Source organism: Lepidochelys kempii, chromosome 2, assembly GCF_965140265.1.
Source record: "Lepidochelys kempii isolate rLepKem1 chromosome 2, rLepKem1.hap2, whole genome shotgun sequence".
NCBI classification, from domain to species: domain Eukaryota; kingdom Metazoa; phylum Chordata; order Testudines; family Cheloniidae; genus Lepidochelys; species Lepidochelys kempii.
In genome coordinates this window covers 260,725,346-260,750,840 of record NC_133257.1, presented here as the reverse complement: position 1 = coordinate 260,750,840, position 25,495 = coordinate 260,725,346, and the positions used below count along the sequence as shown (strand labels likewise).

Sequence of the window (25,495 nt, the reverse complement as noted above, 5' to 3'; positions counted from 1 at the left end):
CTCAGCGCCACCATAGCTGGGATCTGGCAGCTGGCTCCTGCCAGACCCTGCAAAATTGGGCCACGAACCCAGCCAAGAGGCCATCAGAACGGAGAGCAAGCACTGCTGTGTGTGCCCAGCCCAACACCTCTGGGGCAGGGGGAGTCCGGGTCCATGTTTCTGCAGCGCCTTGAAGGGGCGGGGGGGGGTGCTTTCTGGGGGGCAGAAGGAGCAGTTCCTTGCTTTTGAGTCGGGGACTCCGCGGGGGGGGTGTCAAACCTCGGCAGGATCCAGGTGGACCCAGCCTCCCCCCACCCCCCCCCCAGCCTCAAGGTAAGGAGAGACTGGAGCTCTGGGGAGGCTGGGAGGATTTGGAGCGGGACTCGCCCAGAGCCCCAGGAACAGGGGAGCTGGGGAAGGACCCTTGGGGAGCGAGCTGCAGCGTGATCCGGAGGAGGCAGGGGCGGGACTTGGGAGGTGGGGAAGGGCTGAGCTGAGCCCCGGCTCCGGCAGCCAGAGCTCAGAGGACGCGCCAGCGGCTGCTGAAGATGCTGTGTTTCTCCTGGGCGCTTCTCCCGCTGGTGAGTGCCCTGCGCCGTGCGCCCTGCGCTGCGCGGGGGAGGGAGGGATGCAGGGCGCAGGGCTGCCGCGGGCGGGCGGCGGGGTGATCCCAGAGCCGGGGGCGCTCGCACCTGGATGGGGCATTTGCGCTCCGGTCCCCACATCTGGCTTTCTCCCCCGTGCGCTCACATCTGGGTGGGGCACTTTCCCTCTGCCCTACACATCTGGATCTTTCACATCCGCCTGTGGGTCTGGTGGTTGTTGTACAGATGTGGTGTCTGTCATCCTAAGACGGGAGGGGGTGAAACAAAACAAAAAACCCAACCCTACCATGCTGGGAGTAGCCAGAAAGGGCAGAAGAAAGGAGAGATTCATTTGACAAATGCTAAAAAAAAAAAAAAAAGACTTTACAAGTTAGAGTTATCTAGTGCTCCACTTCCCGGGGGGAAGCTTTGCATATGATTTAAAGGTTGATAAAGCCTTTGATTAGCTGTATATTGTCCAATCAGTAAAAAAAAACCCAAACAACAACAACAACAAAACAGAAAAGTATGCAAAGCATCCACATCCCAAGTTAAAGTGGCCTGAAGGGGACCTCCGTGGGCTATAGTGATCATGAGGAAGAGAACTTTGCTGCAGAACCAGAATATAACAGAGGTGTGTGTGTATTTCCTTAGGAAGGTGCAGAGCACGTGCAGTTCCATAGAGCACTGATGAATACCTTTAGTGATCTCAAGCACCAAGATGTGCTATACTATATCTAAAGTCACAGAGGCATTGGCCTCACTTTCTACGTGCCCACACAGTGAGCAGAAACACCTGTGTGCTGGATTTGAATCTGTGTTTATAACCTCTGTTACCAGGGCTTGGTATTAGGATTTCCTGTTTCACGGCAGTCATGGCTGGGGTGAATGATCACACATCTGTGCACTGCCAGTTATTATCTTATCTGTTCAAAATATTGTAACAGACAGTACCAGACATAACATACTTGTCCCATGGGATTAGACAGGACAGAAATTCCTGCTTGACAACCTGTAGGTACCACATAGCCTTTGGCATCATTTTTGTCACTCACACCCGAGCCTCAGATGCATCTGTTAGGAGAGTCAGTGAGCTAAGTATCAGTCATTTTTTAGGTTTCAGAGTAACAGCCGTGTTAGTCTGTATTCGCTAAAAGAAAAGGAGTACTTGTGGCACCTTAGAGACTAACCAATTTATTTGAGCATGAGCTTTCGTGAGCTACAGCTCACTTCATCGGATGCATACCGTGGAAAAGTCTGCTGCAGTTTCCACGGTATGCATCCGATGACGTGAGCTGTAGCTCACGAAAGCTCATGCTCAAATAAATTGGTTAGTCTCTAAGGTGCCACAAGTACTCCTAGTCATTTTTTACTGGTTGAGGAGAAACTTTGGATTCTAAATAGGAAATGCAGAAAAACCCCAAATCCACAAGGTGTTTAGAGAAAGCAAATGTTTCCTTCCTCTGCCAGAAGATCAAGGTAGAGTGGAAGAATAATTCCAACAAGGATCCTCTGATCAAATATTTGTCCAGGCATGAAAATAAACTAGAGGCCCAATCATTCAAGATGATGAAAACTTCCTATGTGACACTGATCACCCTCAATTCCCATCAACTTCAGTAAGAGTTGAGTACTCGCTACTTCTCAGGAGATGTTCATCACCTTGCAAAGCCAGGCCAAAAAGAGTGCTAAAACTATTCTTTATGCACATGACAGTAGCATCTAGACACTCAAGTGAGATTAGGACCCCACTGTACTAGGGGCTGTGCAAATGCATAGCAAGAGACATTGTCTGCGCTCAGGGGCAGGAAGGGAAACAGAGTTACAAAAAGGGGATTTGACATGCACGAGGCCACAGACCAACTGAATGCCCCATCCACAGGCCTACACATGCCTCTTTAGCCAAAAAGCATTTTTACCGAGTAAAGTGGAATAAAGGTAATTATTGTAAAAAAGGAGGGATTGCTACTGAGGTGTAAAGATGTCTTAATGAAGCATTTCATGGGAAGTTAGACACACAGCTTCGACTGACTAAGACACTCCCCGCTGGTAGGACATGCCTAACTCCCTCTATAGTCTCATCGTCCGTTCCTTGTGCACCTTAAATTCCTCTTCACAGAGAGCTGTGGGTATGCACTGAATACAGGATCAGGCCTTTAATGGCAACAGATATTACGCATACTGAGAGGGGAAACTGGGCAGCGATTTCCTTTTTAAAGCATCAATGGTAATTAAATATTTGACCTACTTTGGGATAAATTCAAGTCACTATGTTTTCATTTCTTCCTCCAGGTTATAGTTAAAAAATGTCTGTTGTATATATTTACATACAGACTACAGCAATGTGTCCATATATGCATGTCTACAAGGTTTATGTGCATATATTGCCACATATCTATGTATATATACATCTATATGTATAGATCTATGCAGTTGAGATATAATCAGATCACTAGATATAATCTGATACAACCGACAAACATTCAAGCTTTGCTCCAACCTTTAAAAACAGTCTCGAAAAGTTATTGCTTAAATGAAATCTGTAAGGCAGACAGTGAATCAGCTTGTCTTACTCCATAGGTAATCAACTTCAGAAAGAGGAAAAACGCACGGAAAATGCCCCCTAGCCTGTCGTGTTCGCTCAAAAAAGACTCCTGAAATAACCTAATTAACAGACTGGGGAGAATGACTGGACACATGTGGTTACATAGCGAGCATTCTGGACCAAGTCTGTGTAAGACCTAGCAAGCAACAAGGAGGAATTTTGAGGCTAACCCAAAGGGTAGTCAGTAAAAAGTAGTTTAAAAAGAGAGGCTGTGATCACAATGCTCACTGCCAATCAGAACCAGTAGGCAGAATGGTTTGGATAAGAGAGAACCACACTGGACCTTTACCCATTTTTAGACCCAAATCTTCAGGATGGAACCCTTCTGCTGCTTTAGAAATGTGTGGCTAACTTTCATAGTTTCTTCATTTGAGAGCTTTAACCATTGGGATGTGTTACCTTTTGTAATTTCCAAACCAAGCTGGGGAAAAGGTCTCATAGTTGAGAAAGCAAAGCAGCTGCAGGTTTGGATATAACTCCTCATAGCAGTGTTCTGGCATCAGTGCAGACTCCTGACTCATGCAGCAAATAGCATACTAAGTAAATACCATCAGCATCATTTATACCAGTGTGACTCCATTTAGCCCAAACAGTCAAGTCTATGTTTGTGAGAATGGATCCGCACCAGAGTTGGCGAAACTAAAGAACGATATATAGACTCTTTAAACAGACCCAAAAAACAACACAGGGTCTGTGGTGAGTAAACAAACCCCACATGGGCTGGAAAGAGATAATGAACAGTGGTGAGCATAATCAGCCTTGCCTGCCACACCTGTAATGGAGTCAGGCCTGTGAAAAGTGGGAGAGCGTGGCTCAGTCCTAGCTGGTTGGGAAGGAAAACAGACCAGCGGCTTGTGCTTGGGGAGAGAAGTTGGCTTGATCTGAGCTGAGTAGGACTGTGGCTGGTCAGAGCTTCCTTGGTGAGAAGGCTGGGCTGACACTAGACTCTTTGGGTTTATTAGGGACCTGCTGATGGTGGTAACACAGGCCAAGGTATGGAATGTCCCAGCTGGGGAGAAGGCTGGGGTCGGAGAGCTGAGCTCAGAGGGAGTGCAGCTGCATGAATAACATCAGAGGGGCAGAGAACTAAGCTCAGCGGGGCCAAAGACTCCTTTATTTTGTGTTTGTTTTGGGACTCACTGTGCCTTTGGACTCTACTACCCTGAGGAGGGGAGGGTATTGAACTTTCACAAAGGCCTGGCCAGAGGGCTGAGCCATAAACCGCTAAAGGGAGGCTGCAAACTCTGTCTTGGAAACTGCAGCACTGTGTCCTGCCATGAGGATATGCACAGGGTGGTGACCTGGTGACAGGGCCCAACTTTAGGTCCTATCAGACAGACCTCTAGATGGCAGCACAGAGGCTATACGATGTTTTCATAACCCTAACCCTAACCCTAACCTTAATAAAGAGACTGCCCATGGATACCTCCCTTCGGTTCCCGGTGGTATTGTGCACTTAGAATATCCTTGTGGTAACTATAGTTACATGCTGGACACTCCTGTCATAAATATAAAGGGAAGGGTAACCACCTTTCTGTATACAGTGCTATAACATCCCTCCCGGCCAGAGGCAAAACCCTTTCACCTGTAAAGGGTTAAGAAGCTAAGGTAACCTCGCTGGCATCTGACCCAAAATGGCCAATGAGGGGACAAGATTCTTTCGAATCTGGAGGGAGGCGGGGGAAACAAAGGGTTTGGTCTGTCTGTGTGATGCTTTTGCCAGAACAGATCAGGAATGCAGCCTTACAACTCCTGTACAGTTAGTAAATAATCTATAAATAATCTAGCTAGAAAATGTGTTAGATTTTCTTTTGTTTAATGGCTGGTAAAATAAGCTGTGCTGGATGGAATGTATATTCCTGTTTTTGTGTCTTTTGTAACTTAAGGTTTTGCCTAGAGGGATTCTCTATGTTTTGAATCTGATTACCTTATAAGGTATTTACCATCCTGATTTTACAGAGGTTATTCTTTTACCTTTTCTTTAATTAAAATTCTTCTTTTAAGAACTTGATTGATTTTTCATAGTTCTTAAGATCCAAGGGTTTGGGTCTGTGTTCACCTTTACAAATTGGTGAGGATTCTTATCAAGCCTTCCCCAGGAAAGGGGATGTAGGGCTTGGGGGGATATTTTGGGGGAAGATGTCTCCAAGTGGGCTCTTTCTCTGTTCTTTGATTAAAATGCTTGGTGGTGGCAGCATACGGTTCAAGGACAAGGCAAAGTTTGTACCTTGGGGAAGTTTTTAACCTAAGCTGGTAAGAATAAGCTTAGGGGGTCTTTCATGCAGGTTCCCACATCTGTACCCAAGAGTTCAGAGTGGGGAAGGAACCTTGACAACTCCTCAGTGCATAAAGGTATCATGAAAGCTCCTTATATGAAAGGGAAATGAACCTGGCTGGTTTCCTGGGGCACAGTCATGTTACAATCACTGTAACATCTCAAAATCTCCCCCAAATTACTCTGGGTGTACAGTGTGCTAGGGACTTCAGAGCTGCAGTGACGACAGACCCAGTCCTGCAAGGTGCTCAGCTGAAATCAAAGTGAGTTCGGGGCACTCGCAGCTTGATCCATGACCCACGGAAGGCAATGGAAATTCTCCCGCTGACTTCAGTGGTCTATGGATCAGGCTCTCTGCCCCACAAATAGCACTCAGGGCCTTGCAGAGACTGGGGAAATGGGGACTGTGCTTTATGGCAAATCTCAATGAGCTCATAAACAATGTCCTATTTGCTGGAGAACATATGACAATGAGCTTTCTAAAGAGTGGTTCAATAGGCCCACCAGGGCTTCTCCACTCAATGCTTGGAACACCCCCCGACAGCTGCTAGAGAAACTTGGGGGTGAAATATGCCATTCAGTATAATATGACTTTAATTTGTGGAATGTCTTTGCTATGTTTTTCCTGTGGCCCAAAACACCATATGGGGCTAAAAAACCCGCCAAAACAGTTGACAATGGATGGTGTACATTCCAGCCATGTTATAAAGAGAGGACGGGGAAGTGAAGGGGATGAAAATACTTGGTCATCAGAGCTATGGCATGCAGGGGGTGGGGGGAATAAAAGAGTACAAGCCAGGGAAGAAAGGGATGTTTTCAGGTGCGATTTGAAATGAGAGATGGGGTGAAGAAATATAGAAAGACTGTCCCAGAACACTGGAGCTGTATGTGCAGTGGGGGATGAGAACTATGAGAACTACTCACACCAAACAATTTTTGGGCTTGATACAGAAATTCTTGGCTGAGGTTCTCAGGCCTGTGACCCGCAGGCGGTTAGACTAGATCAAGGATCTCAAACTCAAATCACCATGAGGGCCACATGAGGACTAATACATTTATAGTCAAAAATGAAAAAAATGAAGAGTAATATAGAATGCTATTAAAAGTCAATGTATTCACTTTTTAAAAACGGTAATGCAAAGAGGGGTTTTAATAAAATATAAACACCTGTAACTATTCCTTATGTGGTCAGTAACACTGATGATGATCTACACTAACAGTCTATCACTGTAGCTGTAATGGCAGGAACTTTTTAAAGTAACTATTCATACAAAATACGTTGCCACTTTTAACAAACATTCTTCCCAACTACTCACAGCAAAGAATCATACATGCTGAACTTCATACCTCAGACTGCTCATCTAGTCCATGAGGCCCTGCCCCTGCCCCACCTCTTCCCACCCCTTCCCCGCCCCGTTCCAACCTCTTCCCCAAAGTCCCCGCCCCAACCCTGCTCCCTCGCTGCCCCTATTCCAACCCCTTCCCCAAATCCCTGCCCCAGCCCTGCCTCTTCTCTGCCTCCTCCTCTGAGTGTGCCAAGTCCGTGCTCCCCCCCCCCCCCTGGAAAGCGCTAAGCGCCGCCAAGCAGCTGTTTGGTGGCAGGAAGCTCGGGGAGGTAAGCAGAGGAGCGGGACGCGGCACGCTGGGGGTGGGGGTGGAGGAGGGGAGGTGCGGGGGAAGGGAGCTTGGCTGCCGGTGGAGTCGGTGCCTATGGCGGGCCGCAGGAAATAACTCCGTGGGCCGCATGCGGCCTCCTGGCCGCATGTTTCAGACCCCTGAACTAGATCGTCATAATGGTTCCTTCTGGCCTTACAGCCTATGAATTTATCTGACGAATGTGGCCCTTTTTTCTGCTTGTGAATAACGTCCAACCAGACTTGGTTACACATTTATTCAAAACACTTTGGGTTATGTTGCCAAAAGGGACTGGTGAAGTCAGGTGCCCAGTTTGAGACATTGTCCAGGGGCTTGACTTTCTGAGGATAGATAGAATGTATCCCAGCCTGGAGTTCACAGCCCTGCTTTTTTCAAAATGTGCTAAGAATTTTTAATGACCACATGTTGACAGGACCACTGTGGTATGGCTCATCTAAAGACTGCATTTTTGGCATCATAGCAGCCCTTGGGGCATTATGTTTGGCTGGGCTGTGAGGGTAAGTTTGGGGGGAGGGATAGCTCAGTGGTTTGAGCATTGGCCTGCTAAACCCAGGGTTGTGAGTTCAATCCTTGAGGGGGCCATTTAGGGATCTGGGGCAAAAATTGGGGATTGGTCCTGCCTTGAGCAGGGGGTTGGACTAGATGACCTCCTGAGGTCCCTTCCAACCTTGATATTCTATGATTCTATGGTAGTTGCCAACTGAGTAGGTAATGTCTCCTGAAGTAGGCAGGTGTTTCTTGAAGGTCTCCCATGCAAGCACTTGCCAGACTTGGTATTGCTCATTTGATGAGACCTGAAAGGATCCCAGCCCAAGGTGATACAGCTTGTGGTTTTACTCTTCTGATACAGACAAGCTGGCATTTCACAAAGCAAACAAATAGAGTATCACGTCCTTTTCATTTGCACAATGCTGGAGTTTTCAGCATTCTAAGCATTTTGATGTTAAGAATACAACAGATTTACGAGGCCAGATTCTAGTTTAGGATTTTCTATCACACCCATCCCTATTGTAAGTAGACAGCCCTTGTTCGACGCTGAGCTTTCTGAAGGAAGATGGAAGGATGACCCAGTGGTTAGGGCAGTAGCTTTGGACTTAAGGTCCCTGAGTTCAAGTCCCTGTTCTGACACAGGCTGCCTGTGTGACCTGGGCAAGTCACTTAGGGGTAGATATTTGAAGGGTCACGTGATATATAGGAGCTTCACTCCCATTGGTTTTCAGAAGCTAGATGCCTTTGCAAATCTGCCCCGTAGTTGCTCTGTGCCTCAGTTCCCCATCCCTAAAATGGACACAGGGGTACTGAGAGGATAAATACAGCAAAGTTTGTAAGGCTTCAGAAACAATGATAGCAGGGGCCATGTAAGTACCTTAGATGGATTGAGACCACTGTGAATTGTGGACATGCAGCAGCTTGCAGTCTGAAGCCCTAAATTGTTACTGTTCATCATTTAAGACGAATAACCAAGTATTGTGTAAAGTACAAGTGAGAGACAGTCAGCAACAGCAGACGATGTTCTGGCCAGAAGGGTTTTCTGAGTGCAAAATAATTTACCTTTTTTTTTTTTTTAAAGCCCCGAGGAAGGCCAGCTAGTTTAACATCATCACACATTGTATTTCTGAGGGATGTTTCCCCCTCTTCTTGTATAACCGTGTTTGCTTTCAGTAAGGCTACCTGCTCGGTAGCATACAGCTCCATCATTTTTGTTTCTTGCTAGGCAGGCCATAGGTAGGGCTGCTGTTGGACTTGTGGTAATTTGCAAGCTCTGACGGGTCAATGATGATATTTAACATATGGGATGGTCCGTGCCAAAGGCCACTAGGCGTCCTGACAAACAGAGACATTTTGCAATTTATTTCTGAAATGGTAGCTTATAACAAGAAACACCTTGTTAAAATGTTGATGTTCTAATTGCTCATAATCTTAGCATGATTGACCTTAGCCAACAGTCAGACTGGAGTTTCCTAAGAGACACAAAAAGAGTTTGGGATGGTGACGCACAAGGTGGCATTATTCCTGGTAAGACCGCACTGAGCTATCCTAGCATGGTGCTAGGACACTTGGTTTGGAGACACTTTCTTTGAAATGAAATGTGCAGCTATTAAAGAATTCCTTGGATTTTTTTTTTTTTTTGCAAGAGAAGGGACGGTAACATGAGAACAAGCAGAATATTTCCCACTGCAACTGGTTTTCAATGTGAAATGGGGGTTTCAACCCCCCTTCATTTGCTTTATGTATTGAAAAAAGTGGCTGATTTCCATGGCAATCTTTGGCTTTTTATTGAAAAACACAAACCCCTGAAAACCAAACAGTTTTTGACTAAACTCCATCAGCCAAACATTTTTGGCCGAAAACGTCAATTCAGAGATATCAAAACACTTTGTTTTCACCTTTGCTGTCAAAACAAAATGTTTTGATGTTCCTGATTTGAACTATTTCACTTCAGCTCCGTTTGAAGTACAACTCCCATGAGGTATCACAGCAGCACATGTGGACACAGTCTAATACTGAACCATCCTTGAATTGAAATATTCTGACTCCGTTTAGCAATCCAAAATATTTCAATTTGGGTCAACCTGGTATGAAATATTGCTTTGATGTTCTTGACAAAATCTTGTAGTTTTTGTGCAGAAGATTTGGATTTTTTAGTTTTTTTGATGAACATTTGAATTTATCTGTGGAAAATTTTTGATGAAACTGAATATTTTTATATTATTTTGTAGATTTTTTCTGCATATAAAACCCCCATTTTCCTACCAGCTCTAGTTAACTCTTGCGTACGGGCCAAACTCCTAGCAGGGACCAACAAAGACAGATGCTAATGGCCAAGGGGCCACAACTTTTTTTAAAATAACTGAACAAGATAACACCTAAAGATGACCTGTTCTGGTAGCAGTGGAATGGGGTAAGGGAGAGGAGAAGCAACAGCAGCCTGGAACATAATCAGGTTTCCACCTTTGGTAGGGATAGCATAGTGACAGCTGCCTTAGAATACCATGCATGAATTTGATAGATATTCAAATATAGAGCATCTTAATTCTCAAAGGCCCAAAGAGACCCACCTAATCCTGAGGATAGACTTGCATTATACTGGAGCTGAGATAGACCCATGCAAAACCATTGAGTTTCGAATTCCAGCAGGTCAAGCCCCATCAAGATGATAAGGCAGGTTCATGCTGCATCTACAGGAAAGTGCAGGAAGTGGATCAAGTGCTAAAATGTCCAGCAAACCCACCTGATCTCAGATTAATGCTCAGAGTAAGTTGACCAGATGTCCCAATTTTATAGGGACAGTCCCAATATTCAGAGCTTTGTCTGATATAGGCACCAATTACCCAGCACCTCCTGTCCTGATTTTTCACACTTGCTATCTGTCACCCTAGCTCAGAGTGATAGGAATGGGGAGGAGGGGAAGGGTACTGGCAATGCATTCATATATGACATACACAACTCCACTTACCAGATGGAACAATGTAATTCGGGTCCTATCGTGTTCATGGTCTGCACATTAGTACAGGGACTATTTCTTTTACCTCCATGCAAGCTTATGGTGCCATATAAACATTAAATGCTAAGGACCTGATTCACTCTTATGCTGAACAGTACCATATTCTGCAAGTAGTCCCATTCCCATCAGTGGGACCATTTTCAGAATTAGGTTCTACTTGGTGTAAGGGGGACAGAAGCTAGCCCTATATAATGATGACATTGGCTGCCAACTGGTTTCATTTTGTGATATGTCAGAGAAAGGATTCTCTACGCAAAATAAATTGCATTGCACCAGGCTGTATGCCTATGACTTTCGAACACCCAGCGTAAAAATATCCCAGCTATAAACAATTTCCCATTATCAACAACCAGTTACAAACACTTTAGGAGCTGAAGAAACAGCTTATTTCCAGCCAAACCACTGAAAGGTTGTTGTTTTTTTAAATGTAAATTGCGGTTGATTTTCATAGTAATCATTTTATTACTGCTTCTAAAGTTGTTTGTTGTGCCAGCACAGTGCAAAATGCAATATCGTTGAAAAGATAAAAAATTAAAGAAGCATTGTGTTGGATTCTGAATAATAGCAAATTCAGAAAAAGAAAAGGAGTACTTGTGGCACCTCAGAGACTAAATTCAGAAGCGTATTCCTAATGTACAATAACAAGAGATGCTATTTTAGGAGCTGATCATGCTGATTTTAAAAAATATATTTAAGGTTGCCCATTGTCAAAGCACAATGGGTGAAAATTAACCATTGTTTAGAGTGTGTCTTTGTTTTCTTTTCACGTTAACTCTTTCATTCTCTTTCCATTCTAATATGTGAGCCATCGCAGATGCCACACGTTTAAAAGGCACACAGTCCTTTAAAGCCCCAAATGTAGGTGTTCTTGCAAAGGATTTTTAAAGATGAAGTCTTGCCCTTTTCTCTAGGTGGAGATTACTGTGCAGTTTTAACTGTTTATGTGGGCAGTAAAATTTCCATTCAGGCTAAAAACAGAATCCTGATTTCCCATTAAATTGCGCTGTGTATTGACAACATTCCATAAGTCTATAAATCAACTTCCTGTGACTGAAAAAAGAGACCCAGTGTAGTGGTAATGTCAGGATTGGTATAATAAAAGACAAGACTTTTACTTAGGGGCTTAGGGTGGCTTACAGTGTTCTTCAGAAATGTCTCGGTAAATCTGCAATCTATCACTTAGATTAAATCAGCATTTTCAGTGCTTCTGGGTGTGTTTTAAATAGGCCAGCTTGCAAAAGGCCAAATCGTGTTGCCTTATTCACTCATATGGTCCCAGTGGCTTCAGCTGAATGAAACTTTTGGTGCTATCAATACGTAGCACTCAGATACTCTGCTTCTAATACTCCTCTCACTTATACTTGTTTTACACTGTGTAACTCCACTGAGTTTCATGGAGTTACTCCGGTTTCACATCAGTGAAAGACAGTGGAGAATCAGGCCCTCTGTCAGTTTGGTGGAGACAATCTGAAAAACCGAATAGCATCAAATTAAATTGAGCACACAAAGATTTGTTCCAGCACCACCATCTGTCTCCCCTTTCCTTCCTGGCCTCCTCATGCTCTAGTGTAAGTAAAGTAGATACAGGCAGGAAAGCTGGCCTAGTGGCTAAGGTAGTGGAGTGGGACTCAAAAGTTCTTGGTTCAGAGCCTGGCTGTCCCACAGATTTCCTGTGTGACTTGGGGCAAATCACTTAGTCTATTTTATCCCTCAGTTCCCTGTCTATGAAATGGGAGGAGTACCTCAGGCAGTGGGGACCACCCATCCTGAATTGGGTGGAACAGTCCCGAAATACAGTGTTCAAGTCCCGGTCCTGGACTGAATTGTCCCAAATTCCTTGCAAAGTAGCTCTACACCTGCCCGAGGCTTAGGGCAGCGCCAGTCTCTTCCCTGGGAGAGTGGGGGGAAGGGGGGGGGGGAACTGAGGTGGGCATTAGCACCCCCTCACTATGAGGTCCCATCCCCTGCTCTTCCTCTCCCCCCCACGGCCCCGCCCCCTGGCCAGGCCGGAAGCTGCAGCTGGGAATAGTAAGAGCTGCCCAGAGAGTCCAGGCTGCTGTGTCCCTACCCTGCCCTGGGTGGCATGCCCTGGAGGGTGGGGACACAGGCAGGGGCTTGCTCTTGGGCCCCCAGGCCCTCCGCAGGGGGCTAGGGCTTGGGAGGGGGAAGAGGAGGAGCAGGGGGCGGAGCCACAGAGGGGGGCAGGGCTCCTACTTATGTCCTGCTTTTGCCTTTTGAAAAGGTGGTCACCCTAACCTCAGGGTGTTGTGAGGCTAAAAATCCATAAATGATTGTGAACTGATATCACCGTGGCGAGGGCCATCTAGATCGAGTCATGGCCATGAATACCACTTTGTTGCATTGTTCTTAACTATGATTTCTCCTCTTTCAGCTTAGTAGGTGAACTTGAATGTTGTGAGCGTATGGATACCCCTCATTTTTGCTGATGTATACATTTACACTACGTTTTTAAATATCTGGAGATTTTTCACTGCATCCCCATAAGTCTCTTGCTGACTTTAGTGGGGGGGGTGGTGTCCCCAGGGAATGCAGCGTTCACAGCCGTTTGTTATATTAATGTAAAATGTATATCAGAATTCAGACCATAATGAAAAACTCTTCTACTACTTTACTTACCGCTGCCCATCTTCTGCGTAATGGCCCATCATAGCCATTGATACAAACACATGTGCTCAGACCCATGACTCCACGCCATGGCTCCTCCCGGATGGAATTGCGGTTGCTGATCACTTGTATTGTCCTGGCCCCAGTTGGGATTGGGAAGTCACTGCCCCCAAAGCGCTCACAGTCTCAATTCATAGGCACCGACTCCGTGGGAGCTTCAGGGCTGGAGCACCCGCGGGGAAAAATAGTGGGTGCTCAGCACCCATTGGTAGGCCCCACCGATCAACAGCACCTCCCGCCCCAGCACCTCCCGCCCGCCGCTGATCAGCAGGGGTCAAGCACCCCCGGGGAAATCAGAAAGTTGGCACCTCTGTCTAATTTTGAATCTAATATCAAGCTCCAGGGTGTATTCCTCCAACAACTGCATTAAGATTCTTAAGAATATGTCAGCAAAGGGGAGAGTTATTCACCATGGAACCTGTTAAATCGCACCCACCATTTCTACCTATCTCTTGCCCAGGTTGCTTCTATCCATCCGGAATGCAAGATATTCCAACAGGTGGTGAAAGACCAGGCTCTATGTTTAGAAAAAAATGAAGCTACTTTACCCATCTTAAAAGGTAAGAGACATAGGCCCTCTGCTGCAAAACCTGACATGAGCAGTCTGTGCTTGACTTCAATAGGGCTAGCTGCATAAGCAAGGCCTGCTCTCTTGAGTAAAGTTTTGGAAGGTCTGGCCTGATTTTTCTCATCACTTGTGCTCTGTAAAGAACTTGTATCTTGTATCTTGTATCTTGAAGCATCTCTTTTTTCTTTTTGATTGTAGTGGTGTTTTACGTTGATAATACACTTTATTTGTCCATTGCTTACATTCATAGCCAGTATAACCTTCGGGAGGGTCACATCCTCTGCTGGGTAATTTGTCACACGTCCATTGGTTTCCGTGGAGCTGAATTTATGCTATCCTCACATCGCCCCTGTAAGTAGGCAGTTACTATTATTCCCATTTCACAGAACAAAACTGAGGCACAGAAAGTCTAACGGACTAGTCCAGGCTCTCATAGGATGTCTGTGATAGAGTAGGGAAGCGAACTGAACCTGAGGTACTAACCTGCGACTTGAGAGACCTGGGTTCAATCCCCTGTCACGACTTCCTGTGAGACTCTGGGCTAATCATTTAGCCTTTCTGTGTCTCAGTTTCTCATCTGTAAAAGGAAATTACTATTATTCCCATACCTTATGGATGTGATGTGAGGATAAATCCATTAACAATTTTTCTTGTTGCCCAGTTTTGTTTTTCTGATTACCAGAGCTCCTTTTTCAAGATGATGGTACAGTTAGGATTGCAGTTGCTTGATTCTTATGCAGAGGTGAAAGTAAGCCGGGTCCGGGCAGGTACGGAGTACCGGTAAGGAAAGGTGCAGCAGCGTACCAGCAAATGAGTGGAGCATTGAGTACTGGCTTACTTTCCCCTCTTTTGGCTGCATAACAAACAGTTTAAACTCAGAGCTAATAAAAGCTTGGAAAGGGACAACTCACTGTCACATTTGTTTGTTGTTTCTCTCCCTCTCCTTCTCCAGCCAGGCTGTGGAAGGCAGGTAGGCACCGCGCTTTCCCCCGCCTGGCACTCATTAGCAGCTGCAGCGGCTCCCTTCTAGCTTGCAGGGGGACTGGCTGAGGGAGACGCCTGCCCAGGACAACTGCCACCTGCATAAGAACAGTTTAAAACTCAGGTGTTCCCTCCGCGGTTCAGACCCTGGGATTAGGGGCCAATTCTGGCATCCTTGTTAATTTCACTCAGAGTTGTTGGGGGGGGGAGGCGACCAAGGCAGGGGCAGTTATTTTCTGCCCCCTGGATGAAGCAATCTCCAATAGTATAATACACAACAAATACAATCAAAATGAGGAACCATTTCCAAGTTCAAATCTAACACCCCAACAACGGTGAGTGAAATTAACAAGGATGTCAGAAATGGCCCCTTAGCCCAAGGGGTGAACCGCAGAGTGAACAGCTGAGTTTAAACTGTTCCTAAGCAGGCAGCATGTGTCCTGGGCAGGCTTCTCCCTCAGCCAGTCCCCCTTCTCCCGGCTGCAAGATAGAGGGGAGCCACTGCAGCCCCTGCTGAGTGCCAGGTTAGGGGAGGGGAAGCACGGAGCCTAGCCACGTCGGCAGCCTGGCTGAAGGAGGAGGGAGGACAAGGAGAAAAATGTGACAGTGAGTTTTCACTTTTTCAGGCTTATTCCAATATTAAAGTTTTATTACAGACAGTTACTGGTAGGAGTAGGAGTAGCTTTATTTTCTATATCTAAGTCATGCAGTGGGAGGGATCCATGAAGTATGTAGGAGAGGAGGGTTGCTTGCGTTTGGACTGCACCGGTAAGAAATGTAACTTACTTTCACCCCTGGCCCCGCCCCTTCCACCTGAGGCCCTGCCCCTGCCGGGGGAGGGCAGAGTGGGCCCCGTACTGGTAAGATCTGTGTTTTACTTTCACCCCTGCTCTTATGTCCATTTTCTCAAGAAAAGAAAAGATACAGATGAGATGAAAAATGTATGTGAGATACTGTGTCCATGACTGTAAAATAGAAAAACAACGTCCTACTAAATTTGTGGAACTGAATGGGATTTAGCACAACCATGTGTCATGCTGCCTAGAGTGGCTCATGACTGTAAGTACCAAACTTACAGCAGACTGTTAAAAAGCAGGACAGAGATCCCGAATTGGTTGTGTGTTCTAGAATTAGATTTCACCAGTAGCAAGTGTGAACTCCTAAAGCACTAATATAGCCTTACCATGGAGTCACAGACAGTCCCCTTAAGCAATCTAGTCTATTTTGCCACCCAGGCAAGCTGGACTTAGTGATAGATGGTTGGTATACACCAAAGATCACAAAATATTCTAGTTACTCCCAGTCCCAAAGGACCAGTCACTTACCCCAGATCAATTTGTACCTTAGATCTCCCACCAAAGACAATATTTGTAGCCAATTCTATGGTAAACTATCTAAGGATTTATTAACTAAGAAAATAAACGAGCTATTACCATGTTAAAGCAGGCAAGCATATATTCACAACTGAGATACACTCTATGGTTTTACAAGGTGACAGAGTTGCAGGAATCTGTCAGCTCCAAATTTCTTTTACGGCTAACCTAGTTTAATCTATGCTTCTCTTTAGTAGCTCTCACGGGAGAGGCCAGACAGCAAAAGAAATGAAAAAAAATTCTTGTCAGAGATTTTTATTTCCTTCTTCCAAAATGTAAGCTGATGGGATGAGCCCTTTTGCACATAGTCTCTTCATGGGTGTAAGAGGGTAATTAACAAAGTCTTTGTATTGTGATGTCCCACAATGGCCCATTTAGTTTTGATAGGCCTTCTTGTTGTGCAGGAGATGGTCCCTTCTGACTGGGTTCACAGTTTCAGAGCAAACATTTTTTTCAGTTACAGGCAAAAATGTAAATATTTCCTTATAGTAGGTGTGATACAGCGTGGCCAGAAGGCAGCCCGCGAGTGATATAGGAGAGATATGTCAGTCCCAGGATGAGAAGAAGCCTTATTCCCTGTAGAGGGAAGAAAGGATTCTATAGATTAATTAAGAGCACCTGAAGCCAATTAGAGCACCTGACGCTAGTTACCTGATAAAACCCCCTGCTTCAATCAGACAGGGGAAGGAGTTGGAGTAGAGTGGTTTGGAGTTGGAGCAGAGAGCAGTTTGGAGGAGTTGAAGTAGAGGAGAGTTTGGAGAAGTGCCGGAGCTCGCTAGAAGACCAAGACCCTAGGTAACGAGACACCCAGCTTGTGCAGAGAGGGAAGGCAGGAAGCCCCACAAGCTGAAGAGCAGGAGAGGGAAGTAGCCCAGGGGAAGGAAGCACTAGTTCAAGTGGTTTACTACTATCCCTAGGGCCCCTGGGCTGGGACCCGGAGTAGAGGGCGGGCCCGGGTCCCTCCCTCTCCACTACGCTTCTCTGGGTTACTAGTGGGACAGTAAATTCCCTAGTTCAGGGGCAGAAAACTATGCCCTTAACACCCCCCCGCAAAGAAGAGGAAGTGTGGGACCCATCATAATGGTACCGGCAATTTGCCACACAGGTGATAAAGAAAGTATAAGTGAGATGAATGCATATAGCAATTTACAAGCATTTCATAAAGTCTGAACACTAAAGACATTGTTATAAGCCCAATACCCATCTTAACCAGTTACTAACACACTCCTAAAGCCTTGGCAAGAGCTGGCACCTGATCTGCCAGCATCACACCATGTAATTGTGAATCTGGGCTAAGTAAGAACTGCAGCTGAGTCTCACACTTGGTCCACTGATAAAGACACAGGCAATCTTTCCGTAAGCGATTGCAAGACTTTTGAAATGCCTCATTCTGCAGGTGTCTCTTTAATTTCAGACTCTCTTTCTTTCCAGGATGCCCAGGGGATTGGGATGGACTGAGTTGCTGGCCCAAAGCCACTTTTGGAGAAGTGGTAAAAGTTGCATGTCCCAGATTCTTTGAAGAAATCACCAACGTACACGGCAAGAATGCTTTTTCCTATTATTAACATTCCTAGCCATTTAAAAATATGCATAATGACTGAGATACTAAGACAATCAACATTCATGCAAGATCTAGGGCCCTGGGCTGGAGCAAGGGAGGGGGACCCGGCACCAGAACTGTGGCCCTGCCCCCCACTTCTGCCTGCGACCCCACCTTGTTCCACCCATGGTCCCCCTCTGTTCCACCCTTCCCCTGCAGACCCTTCCCCATTCTGCCCATGGCCCCACCCCCATTCCGCCCCTTCCCCTACAGCCCCGCCCCCAATCACTCCTTTCCATGCCCCTCCCCACCCACTGTGGCACCGAGACTGGAGAAGCTTTGCTCTGGGGCTGCGATGGAGGGAGATTTTTCTGGGGGCCCCAAATTGGCTCGGGCCCCTGGGCCTGGGCCCCATTGGCATATGCAGTAATCTGCCACTACTATCAGGGCTTGAGATTACTGGTGTCAGGAAGAATTCTTTTTCAGGGATATAGGAGAGATATGTCAGTCCCAGGATGAGAAGAAGCCTTATTCCCTGTAGAGGGAAGAAAGGTTTCTATAGATTAATTAAGAGCACCTGAAGCCAATTAGAGCACCTGATGCTAGTTACCTGATAAAACCCCCTGCTTCAATCAGCCAGGGGAAGGAGTTGGAGCAGAGAGCAGTTTGGAGGAGTTGAAGTAGAGGAGAGGCTGGCCCGGGTCCCTCCCTCTCCACTACCCTTCTCTGGGTTACTAGTGGGACAGTAAATTCCCTAGTTCAGGGGCAGAAAACTATGCCCTTAACACCCCCCCGCAAAGAAGAGGAAGTGTGGGACCCATCATAATGGTACCGGCAATTTGCCACACAGGTGATAAAGAAAGTATAAGTGAGATGAATGCATATAGCAATTTAAAAGCATTTCATAAAGTCTGAAATACATTCATTAGGCACATTTTTGGAGTGGGTTTTTCTAATGCAGTGCTTCTCAAGCTGACTGATGTCGGGGGCCGGCAAACTTTTTTTCCAATGTGCGCGGAGACCGGCAACCGATGGCTCGCGGACCGGCACCAGTCTGCGGACCACCACTTTGAGTAGCACTGCTCTAACGTATCCTACATGCAGCAGTGTCCACGACCAGATAATGGACTGGATGAACCATTGATCTTTCAGTACATGAATACCTCCACTTGGACAGCTATGCCTTCACAATCCCTTTGCCCATTCTAATCTGGTCTGATCACAGCCATTTGCCAAGAGATGGAATGAAGTCAGTAAAGAGTGATTTTTGCAATCATCTAGGGAATGCACTGGTCTTTGCAGTGGTATTGAAAGTAGTAGAAACTAGATGCACAAATACAAAGGACATATTTAGCCCTTATGGATAGTAGCTTAGAAAAAATAAAACTCTTCCTAATTTTGCCCATTTTAGCAGCCCAAAATTTGGAAAACAGAAGCACTTCCCAGCATGAATACGCTATAGATTAGAATTGCATTTGAAAAAGGTGTGTTTGAATTTGGTGTGGAAAATAAAAAGCCCTGAGCACCCGTACTTAAAGGAATAGTCTCTTTTGAAAGAATCCCGTAGCCAGTGGATGCAGTCTGAAAGTTGATAAAGTTATAATCAGAGCTGGTAGAAACTAAGAATTTGTGTTCTATGGGAAATTCTGACCTTTCAAATTTAAATTTTGTTCCAAATTGGAACAAAAAAAGAATTTTTGAAATTTCTCACAAAACTAAATTTATGGGGGGGAAGGGAGAGGGGGAAATAGTTTTGGGTCATTTCAAATGTTCCATTTTGATACAAGTGAACTGTTTCATTCACATTTTGACTTTTTATATTTGCTGTTATCATTAATAATTTAAAATCAAAAATTCCAAATGAAAAGTCATTTTGCAACAAAAAATTGATATGGCCCATTCCAATAAGACTGAAATGCTTCTTTTTGGTGTTTTTTTTCCCCCTTAAAAGAAATTTCATCAACATCGACAAATTCCTGCAGTAAGTACCCACGTGGATGAAATGGCATTTTTCAACAGCGAAACATCCATTGAAAAAAGATTGGCCAGCTCTAGCAGTAATCCCTCTCACCATTTCAAAACAAAAGCCAAACGCTGTGACAGTCAGTGGGGAGTATCTTGCTAAAATAGTGGCATCATTTGTATCACTGGAAGGATGGGAGCCAAATGTCAGAGCCCAGACAACTTTTTCTATCCTACCGTAATTGAGAGGAAGGATGGTTTTGCGATGGGGTCCTTTGAGTCAGGATTCCTGGTTTCTATTCCCGATTTTGCTGCAGATCCTCCGTGACCTTGGGCAAGTTACTGAGGACTCTGCTAACATAAAGAACGAGGAGTACTTGTGGCACCTTACAGACTAACAAATTTAGTCTTTTCGGTGCCAAAAGTACTGCTCCTTCTTTTTGCTGATACAGACTAACACAGCTACCACTCTGAAATCTGCTAAAAAATAGTCCCCTTCAAACTGAACTACATTAAACATGAACTAGGAACCTTTTAGTTAGTGCCCACAACATCCATATGGAGGATTTATAGTGTAGCACTTTGGTGCACCCAGTTATTCACACCCGGGGCAGTGTAGACATAGCCTTCATTTCTTCATCTATAAAATGCGGATAATAACACTACCCTACCTTCCTGAAGTGCTGAGAGGCTTAAGTCTTTCTGGCTTGGAAGTGATTGGAAATTATATGTGCTTTGGGATCCTTGGGTGAAAGATATTACAGACATGCAGAGTATTGTTATTAATGCTATCAAGTGGATATGCAGTGCTGTTGCCGTGTTGGTCCCACCTTGTGTGTCTAATCAACTGAGTAGTCATATGTCTCAAGAACCAAACTGGTTCTTAAAGGCATGCTTTGGATGCATGACTTAGGTGCCTCTGTATACAAATTGAGCTCATAGTATGTAATTCCTATATAAACCTGGAAGCTGCTTTGTTACTTCCCCGTTCATTCAGTGATGAGCTGCCAAAATCTTAACAACCGGTTCCCTCCTCAACCCACGAGGGGGTCGTGGCCCACCCCCCCCCCTGGACTCCTGCCCCATCCAACCCCCTGCGTTCCTTGATGCCCCCCCCCCAGACCCATGCCCCATCCACCCACTTCCCCTGTCCCCTGACTGTCCCCAGAACCGGGCAGGAGGGTCTCATGGGCCATTGTAGTGGGTGCCCACCCCGTCTTGCCCCTAAGAGCCAGAGGGACCTGCCGGGAGGCGAGGTGGGGAGTCCGGGGGGTACTTACCTGGGGCGGCTCCCAGGAAGCATCGGGCAGGTCCCTCTGGCTCCTAGGGACGGGGGAGTGAAGCTAGAGGGGGAGCAGGGGGAGCGGCTGCTCCCCCCACTGATCACATCAAAAGTGGCGCCTTAGGCTCCAACTCCGTGGGTGCTCCGGGGCTGGAGACCCCACGGGAAAAATTTGGTGGGTGCAGAGCACCCACCGGCAGCTCCCCACCCCGCGACCGGCCCCAGCTCACCTCTGCTTTGCTCTGCCTCCTCCCCTGAACGCACCACCCCGCTCTGCTTCTCCGCCCCCCGTCCCGGGTTCCCGCGAATCAGCTGTTTGGCGGGAAGCCGGGGAGGTTGGTGGGGGGCTGAAAAGCAAGCGGCGGCTTCGCGCTCAGGCCCAGGGAGCCCCCCCCCCCCCCCGCCCCAGCTCACCTCCGCTCCACCTCCTTGGGCCTGAGCGCAAAGCCGCCGCTTGCTTCTCAGCCCCCCCACCCCCAGCTTCCCGTGCGAACAGCTGATTCGCGGGACCCCGGGGGGGCAGAGAAGCAGAGCAGGTTGGAGCGGAGGTGAGCTGGGTCCGGGGGCAGGGCGGGGAGCTGCCGGTCGAATTTTCCCCTTGGGTGCTCCAGCCCTGGAGCACCCACAGACAACCGGTTCTAAAAGGGCTTCTAAATTTAACAACCGGTTCCAGCGAACTGGTGCAAACTGGCTCCAGCTCACCACTGTGTTCATTTGAATATTTGTCTAAGCATTTCACAAGGTAGATAGCTAAAGTAGCTTTCATTCTGTATAGCCAAACTTGCTAAAAGCAGTTAGCACATCCAGAAGTATCAATAAGTAAGAAAATAGGTCTGAGGATTTGGGCACTAAGAATAAGCTGTTTCTTGTCACTGCTAAACCATATGGGTCATTTGCTGATGTGTTTCACTGTTTTCAGGTTTTCTGCAAAGAAACTGTACGCAAGAAGCATCTTGGTCAGAACCGTACCCACCGTACTCCATTGCCTGCGGATTCGATGAAGGTTCCAGTAAAGGCCCTGAAGATCAGGTCAGTATTGGGTTGGAGATGCACCTAGGAGGAGCAAACCCAGAACTGCCCCCATGAAAACACCCTGAGGAATGCTGAATATACATAAGCCAGATTCTCTCCTTTGATTGACTGTACTGTCCAGCTGAGACTTCCCTGGGTACTCCACAAGGCCAGTGGAGCTGGCCCCTCCACCACCCCAACCCAACCCCAGCATAGGTGGGGGTATCGGGGACAAGGAAGGAACTAGAGCTAGAGGGGGATTGCACTCCTGTGGTTCTCAGCTGTCATATGGCCTCTTGGACTAAATGACATCAGGGCTGGATCTGACACAATGCAAGGTGGAGAATTGGGGAGCCAGTTATGGCCCCCTCATCCTGCACTGAATGGATCTTGGCATAGAAGAGTCTGTCCTGCTGTGTCCGGTATCTATCTGGGTGGAGAAGATAGCCTGCTGCCTAACCCTTTGCTTCTATGGGGAACATTGCATACAGTGAAAGGGGAAGAGTCGTCTTCACGGTTCCTTTTAAATTAGGGTTCCAGAGACTTGTGTTCATCAGCCTTCTCTGAAGATAGAAAGGATGGTCCAATGGTTAGGGTACGCGGGAGACCTAGGCTCAAGTCATTACTCTGCCCATGTGGCTTTGAGCAAGTAGCTTGTCCTCTCTGTGTCTCAGTTCCCCATCTGTAAAACAGGGACTCAACAGCACTGCCCTACCTCACGTGGTGTGAGGTTAAATCCATCAAAGATGATGAAGTACTCAGCTCCTGTGGTAACTGGGGAGGGGGTCAGATAAATACCAGGGACTGTGTATAAAACACACTGTGGGAGAGCTAGTGGGTAGTGTTTTCTCTGCATACTCAGAACCTGAGTACCCTTTTCACCCTCACCTGTTTGGACTCTGCTGCTTACCGTGCTTCTATCAGCTACCCCAGAAGAGGAAAGAGCCTTTGACCCACCCGCCTGCACAGTTGAACAAGTCTCCTGCTTTCCACCTTTGTGTAGCATGTTGCATAGAAAATGTTACAGTGATTTCACCAAATGCCAGGATGATTCTTCAATGAGCAGGTTTCCTGCCAACGTTTCTGAATTTAAAATTGATAAATGACTGTCTCAGCCTGGAGTTGCTGGCAGCTTCTAAGCCTTTTGATAAACAAGGTTAGGGTTAGGACAATGCGGCACTTGCATCGGCCCTGAGGAAATTTGACTGACCAGCAACAAGCTAAGGATTTTGGTTCCTTATGATTTGGAATAATCAGGTGACCCTGTAGTGAAACTGAAAACAATTTGCAGAGGCAAAGCTCGATGATGCTTCCTGTTTTTCTCAGGATACATCACTATGCGACACAGTGGTTTGAGCATTGGCCTGCTAAACCCAGGGTTGTGAGTTCAATCCTTGAGGGGGCCATTTAGGGATCTGGGGCAAAAATTGGGGATTGGTCCTGCTTTGAGCAGGGGGTTGGACTAGATGACCTCCTGTGGTCCCTTCCAACCCTGATATTCTATGATTCTATGTCAAAATGAACTTAGCAGTGTTAAAGGGTAATATCAGAGAGGCAATGTCACTTAGGGCCCTCTGCACTGCAATCAGAGGTATGGCTGCAGCACATTGAGACCAATCGGAGCTAGCGCTGATCTAGCTAGCTTGAATAACAATAGCAGTGAAGCTAGGACAGCACGGGCTGTACAAGTCCACCCAGGACCCTGGTTATATTCTTGAGTGGCTAGTCCGTGCAGCCACGGCTTCACTGCTATTGATATTCAAGCTAGCTGGAGCAAAGCTAGCTTAGGTATGTCGATGCATGTTGCAGTCACACCTCTGATTGCAGTATAGAAATACCCTTATTAGGTTGAGTTTGAAACTAGGAATTAAGGACTCTGTGTCAGAGCTCAGGAAATAACTCCATTAACACACCGTGTGATGTTGGGTCAGTCTCTTTGCTCCATAATCATAGAGAATCATAGAATATCTGTGTTGGAAGGGACCTCAAAAGATCATCTAGTCCAACCCCGTGCTCAAAGCAGGACCAATCCCTAATTTTTGCCCCAGATCCCTCAATGGCCCCCTCAAGGATTGAACTCACAACCCTGGGTTTAGCAGGCCAATGCTCAAACCACTGAACTATCCCTCCCAAATGTTTCAGTTTCCTCATCTGTTACTTTTTGCTTAGCTGTACCTACTCACTAGAGGCGTGATCCATAGCCCATTCAAGTACATTAGACACCCATTAGTTCTGATGGGCCTTGCATCTGGTCCTGAAACAATTAGTCACAGAATTTGCAAGGTGCTGAACACTTGTGACATGCTGAGTGACTACACCTCCCAGCAGCTTCAATGAGAGTTGGCAAAGCTCAGCACCTTGAACCATCAAACCTTCACTGAGGATTTGGGATAGGCCACAGCTAGGCATGTTTATCCAAATGCTCCCAAACATTGGTGCTTCAAATAAATGAAGCCCAGCTGCCAGACACCCCTGGTTTTATGTCGCAGATATAAAACCTGAACCGGAAGGGTTTGTAAAACCAAGACACATCTTAACAATACTTAGCTATTAGAGTGAATTGAGTCTTTCCAGTAGCTTCAGGGGGCTTTGGATTGGGCTCATTTAGCACATTTATACACATCAAAGTCCTTTGCACGGGGGGGAGGGGTATGAGTCACTGTTAGAGGTGGTCAGAAAATACGGGGAGTGTTCTGCAGAAAAATTTGACTTTTTGTCAAAACACTGAAAATTTTCAGCCAAAATCTGAAATTTTTCTGGTATTGGTTGAAAGCTTTTTTGGGTGTGGAATGGAAAAAAAATCAAAATGTTCCTGGTAAAATAGACACTTCACAAGAAAATGTGTTTAATCAAAAACCCAGTTTTCTGCTGAAAACCCATTTCAAAGGAAAGTTTTCAACAAGCCCAAACCATTATCTGCATTTTTCAGATGGGGAAACTGAGGCACAGGGAGGGCCAATGCCTTGCCCAAGGTCACGCAGAAGATCAGTTGCAGAGCCAACACTAGAACTCAAGTCTCCCAAGTCCCAGTCTAGAGCCCCTCTCCACTATAAAGCACGTTGGAGATTGTAAAGTATAATTTATATTCTGTGGCTGAGGTGCCTTAGTCATGCCTTAGTCAAATGGGCACACTGGGATGAATGCTGCACATCCATCTATATTTTTGTCTTTTCTTCCTCTCATAGAAATCATATTATTCTGCATTTTGGCATGTCTACACCGCTGGCTATGCGACATCTCTGACTTCACTCATTACAGCTCTCGTTATCTTTGCCATCTTCAGGTAAATGCTTGCAGCGGCCTTTGAGGTATTTGAAGTCCCCATTCAACTTCATCCTAATTCTCATCTCTGTGACTTGCAACTCCAACTGGTTTTATTTTCCAGTTTTTGCATTCTATCACAGACACAATATTTCCATCCACGGTAACCTATTCTCCATCACTTGTGGTGTGATATTTCCCGGCAGACTTTAAAACATAAGACCTGAC

At 46.2% G+C, this 25,495-nt stretch overlaps 1 protein-coding gene across 3 annotated transcripts in view; it reads left to right on the top strand.

The window, feature by feature from the left end:
• The first annotated feature begins 513 nt into the window (after window positions 1–513).
• The window catches only part of LOC140907853 (pituitary adenylate cyclase-activating polypeptide type I receptor-like), a 40,888-nt gene continuing 15,906 nt past the window's right edge, over window positions 514–25,495 (top strand). For all 3 annotated transcript variants that reach the window (XM_073334757.1, XM_073334758.1, XM_073334755.1), the window contains exons 1-5: window positions 514–560; window positions 13,750–13,849; window positions 17,643–17,750; window positions 21,915–22,024; window positions 25,192–25,289. In XM_073334757.1, the coding sequence (XP_073190858.1) occupies window positions 528–560; window positions 13,750–13,849; window positions 17,643–17,750; window positions 21,915–22,024; window positions 25,192–25,289 (449 nt within the window). In that variant the 5' untranslated portion in view covers window positions 514–527. The remainder of the gene's footprint in view (window positions 561–13,749; window positions 13,850–17,642; window positions 17,751–21,914; window positions 22,025–25,191; window positions 25,290–25,495) is intronic.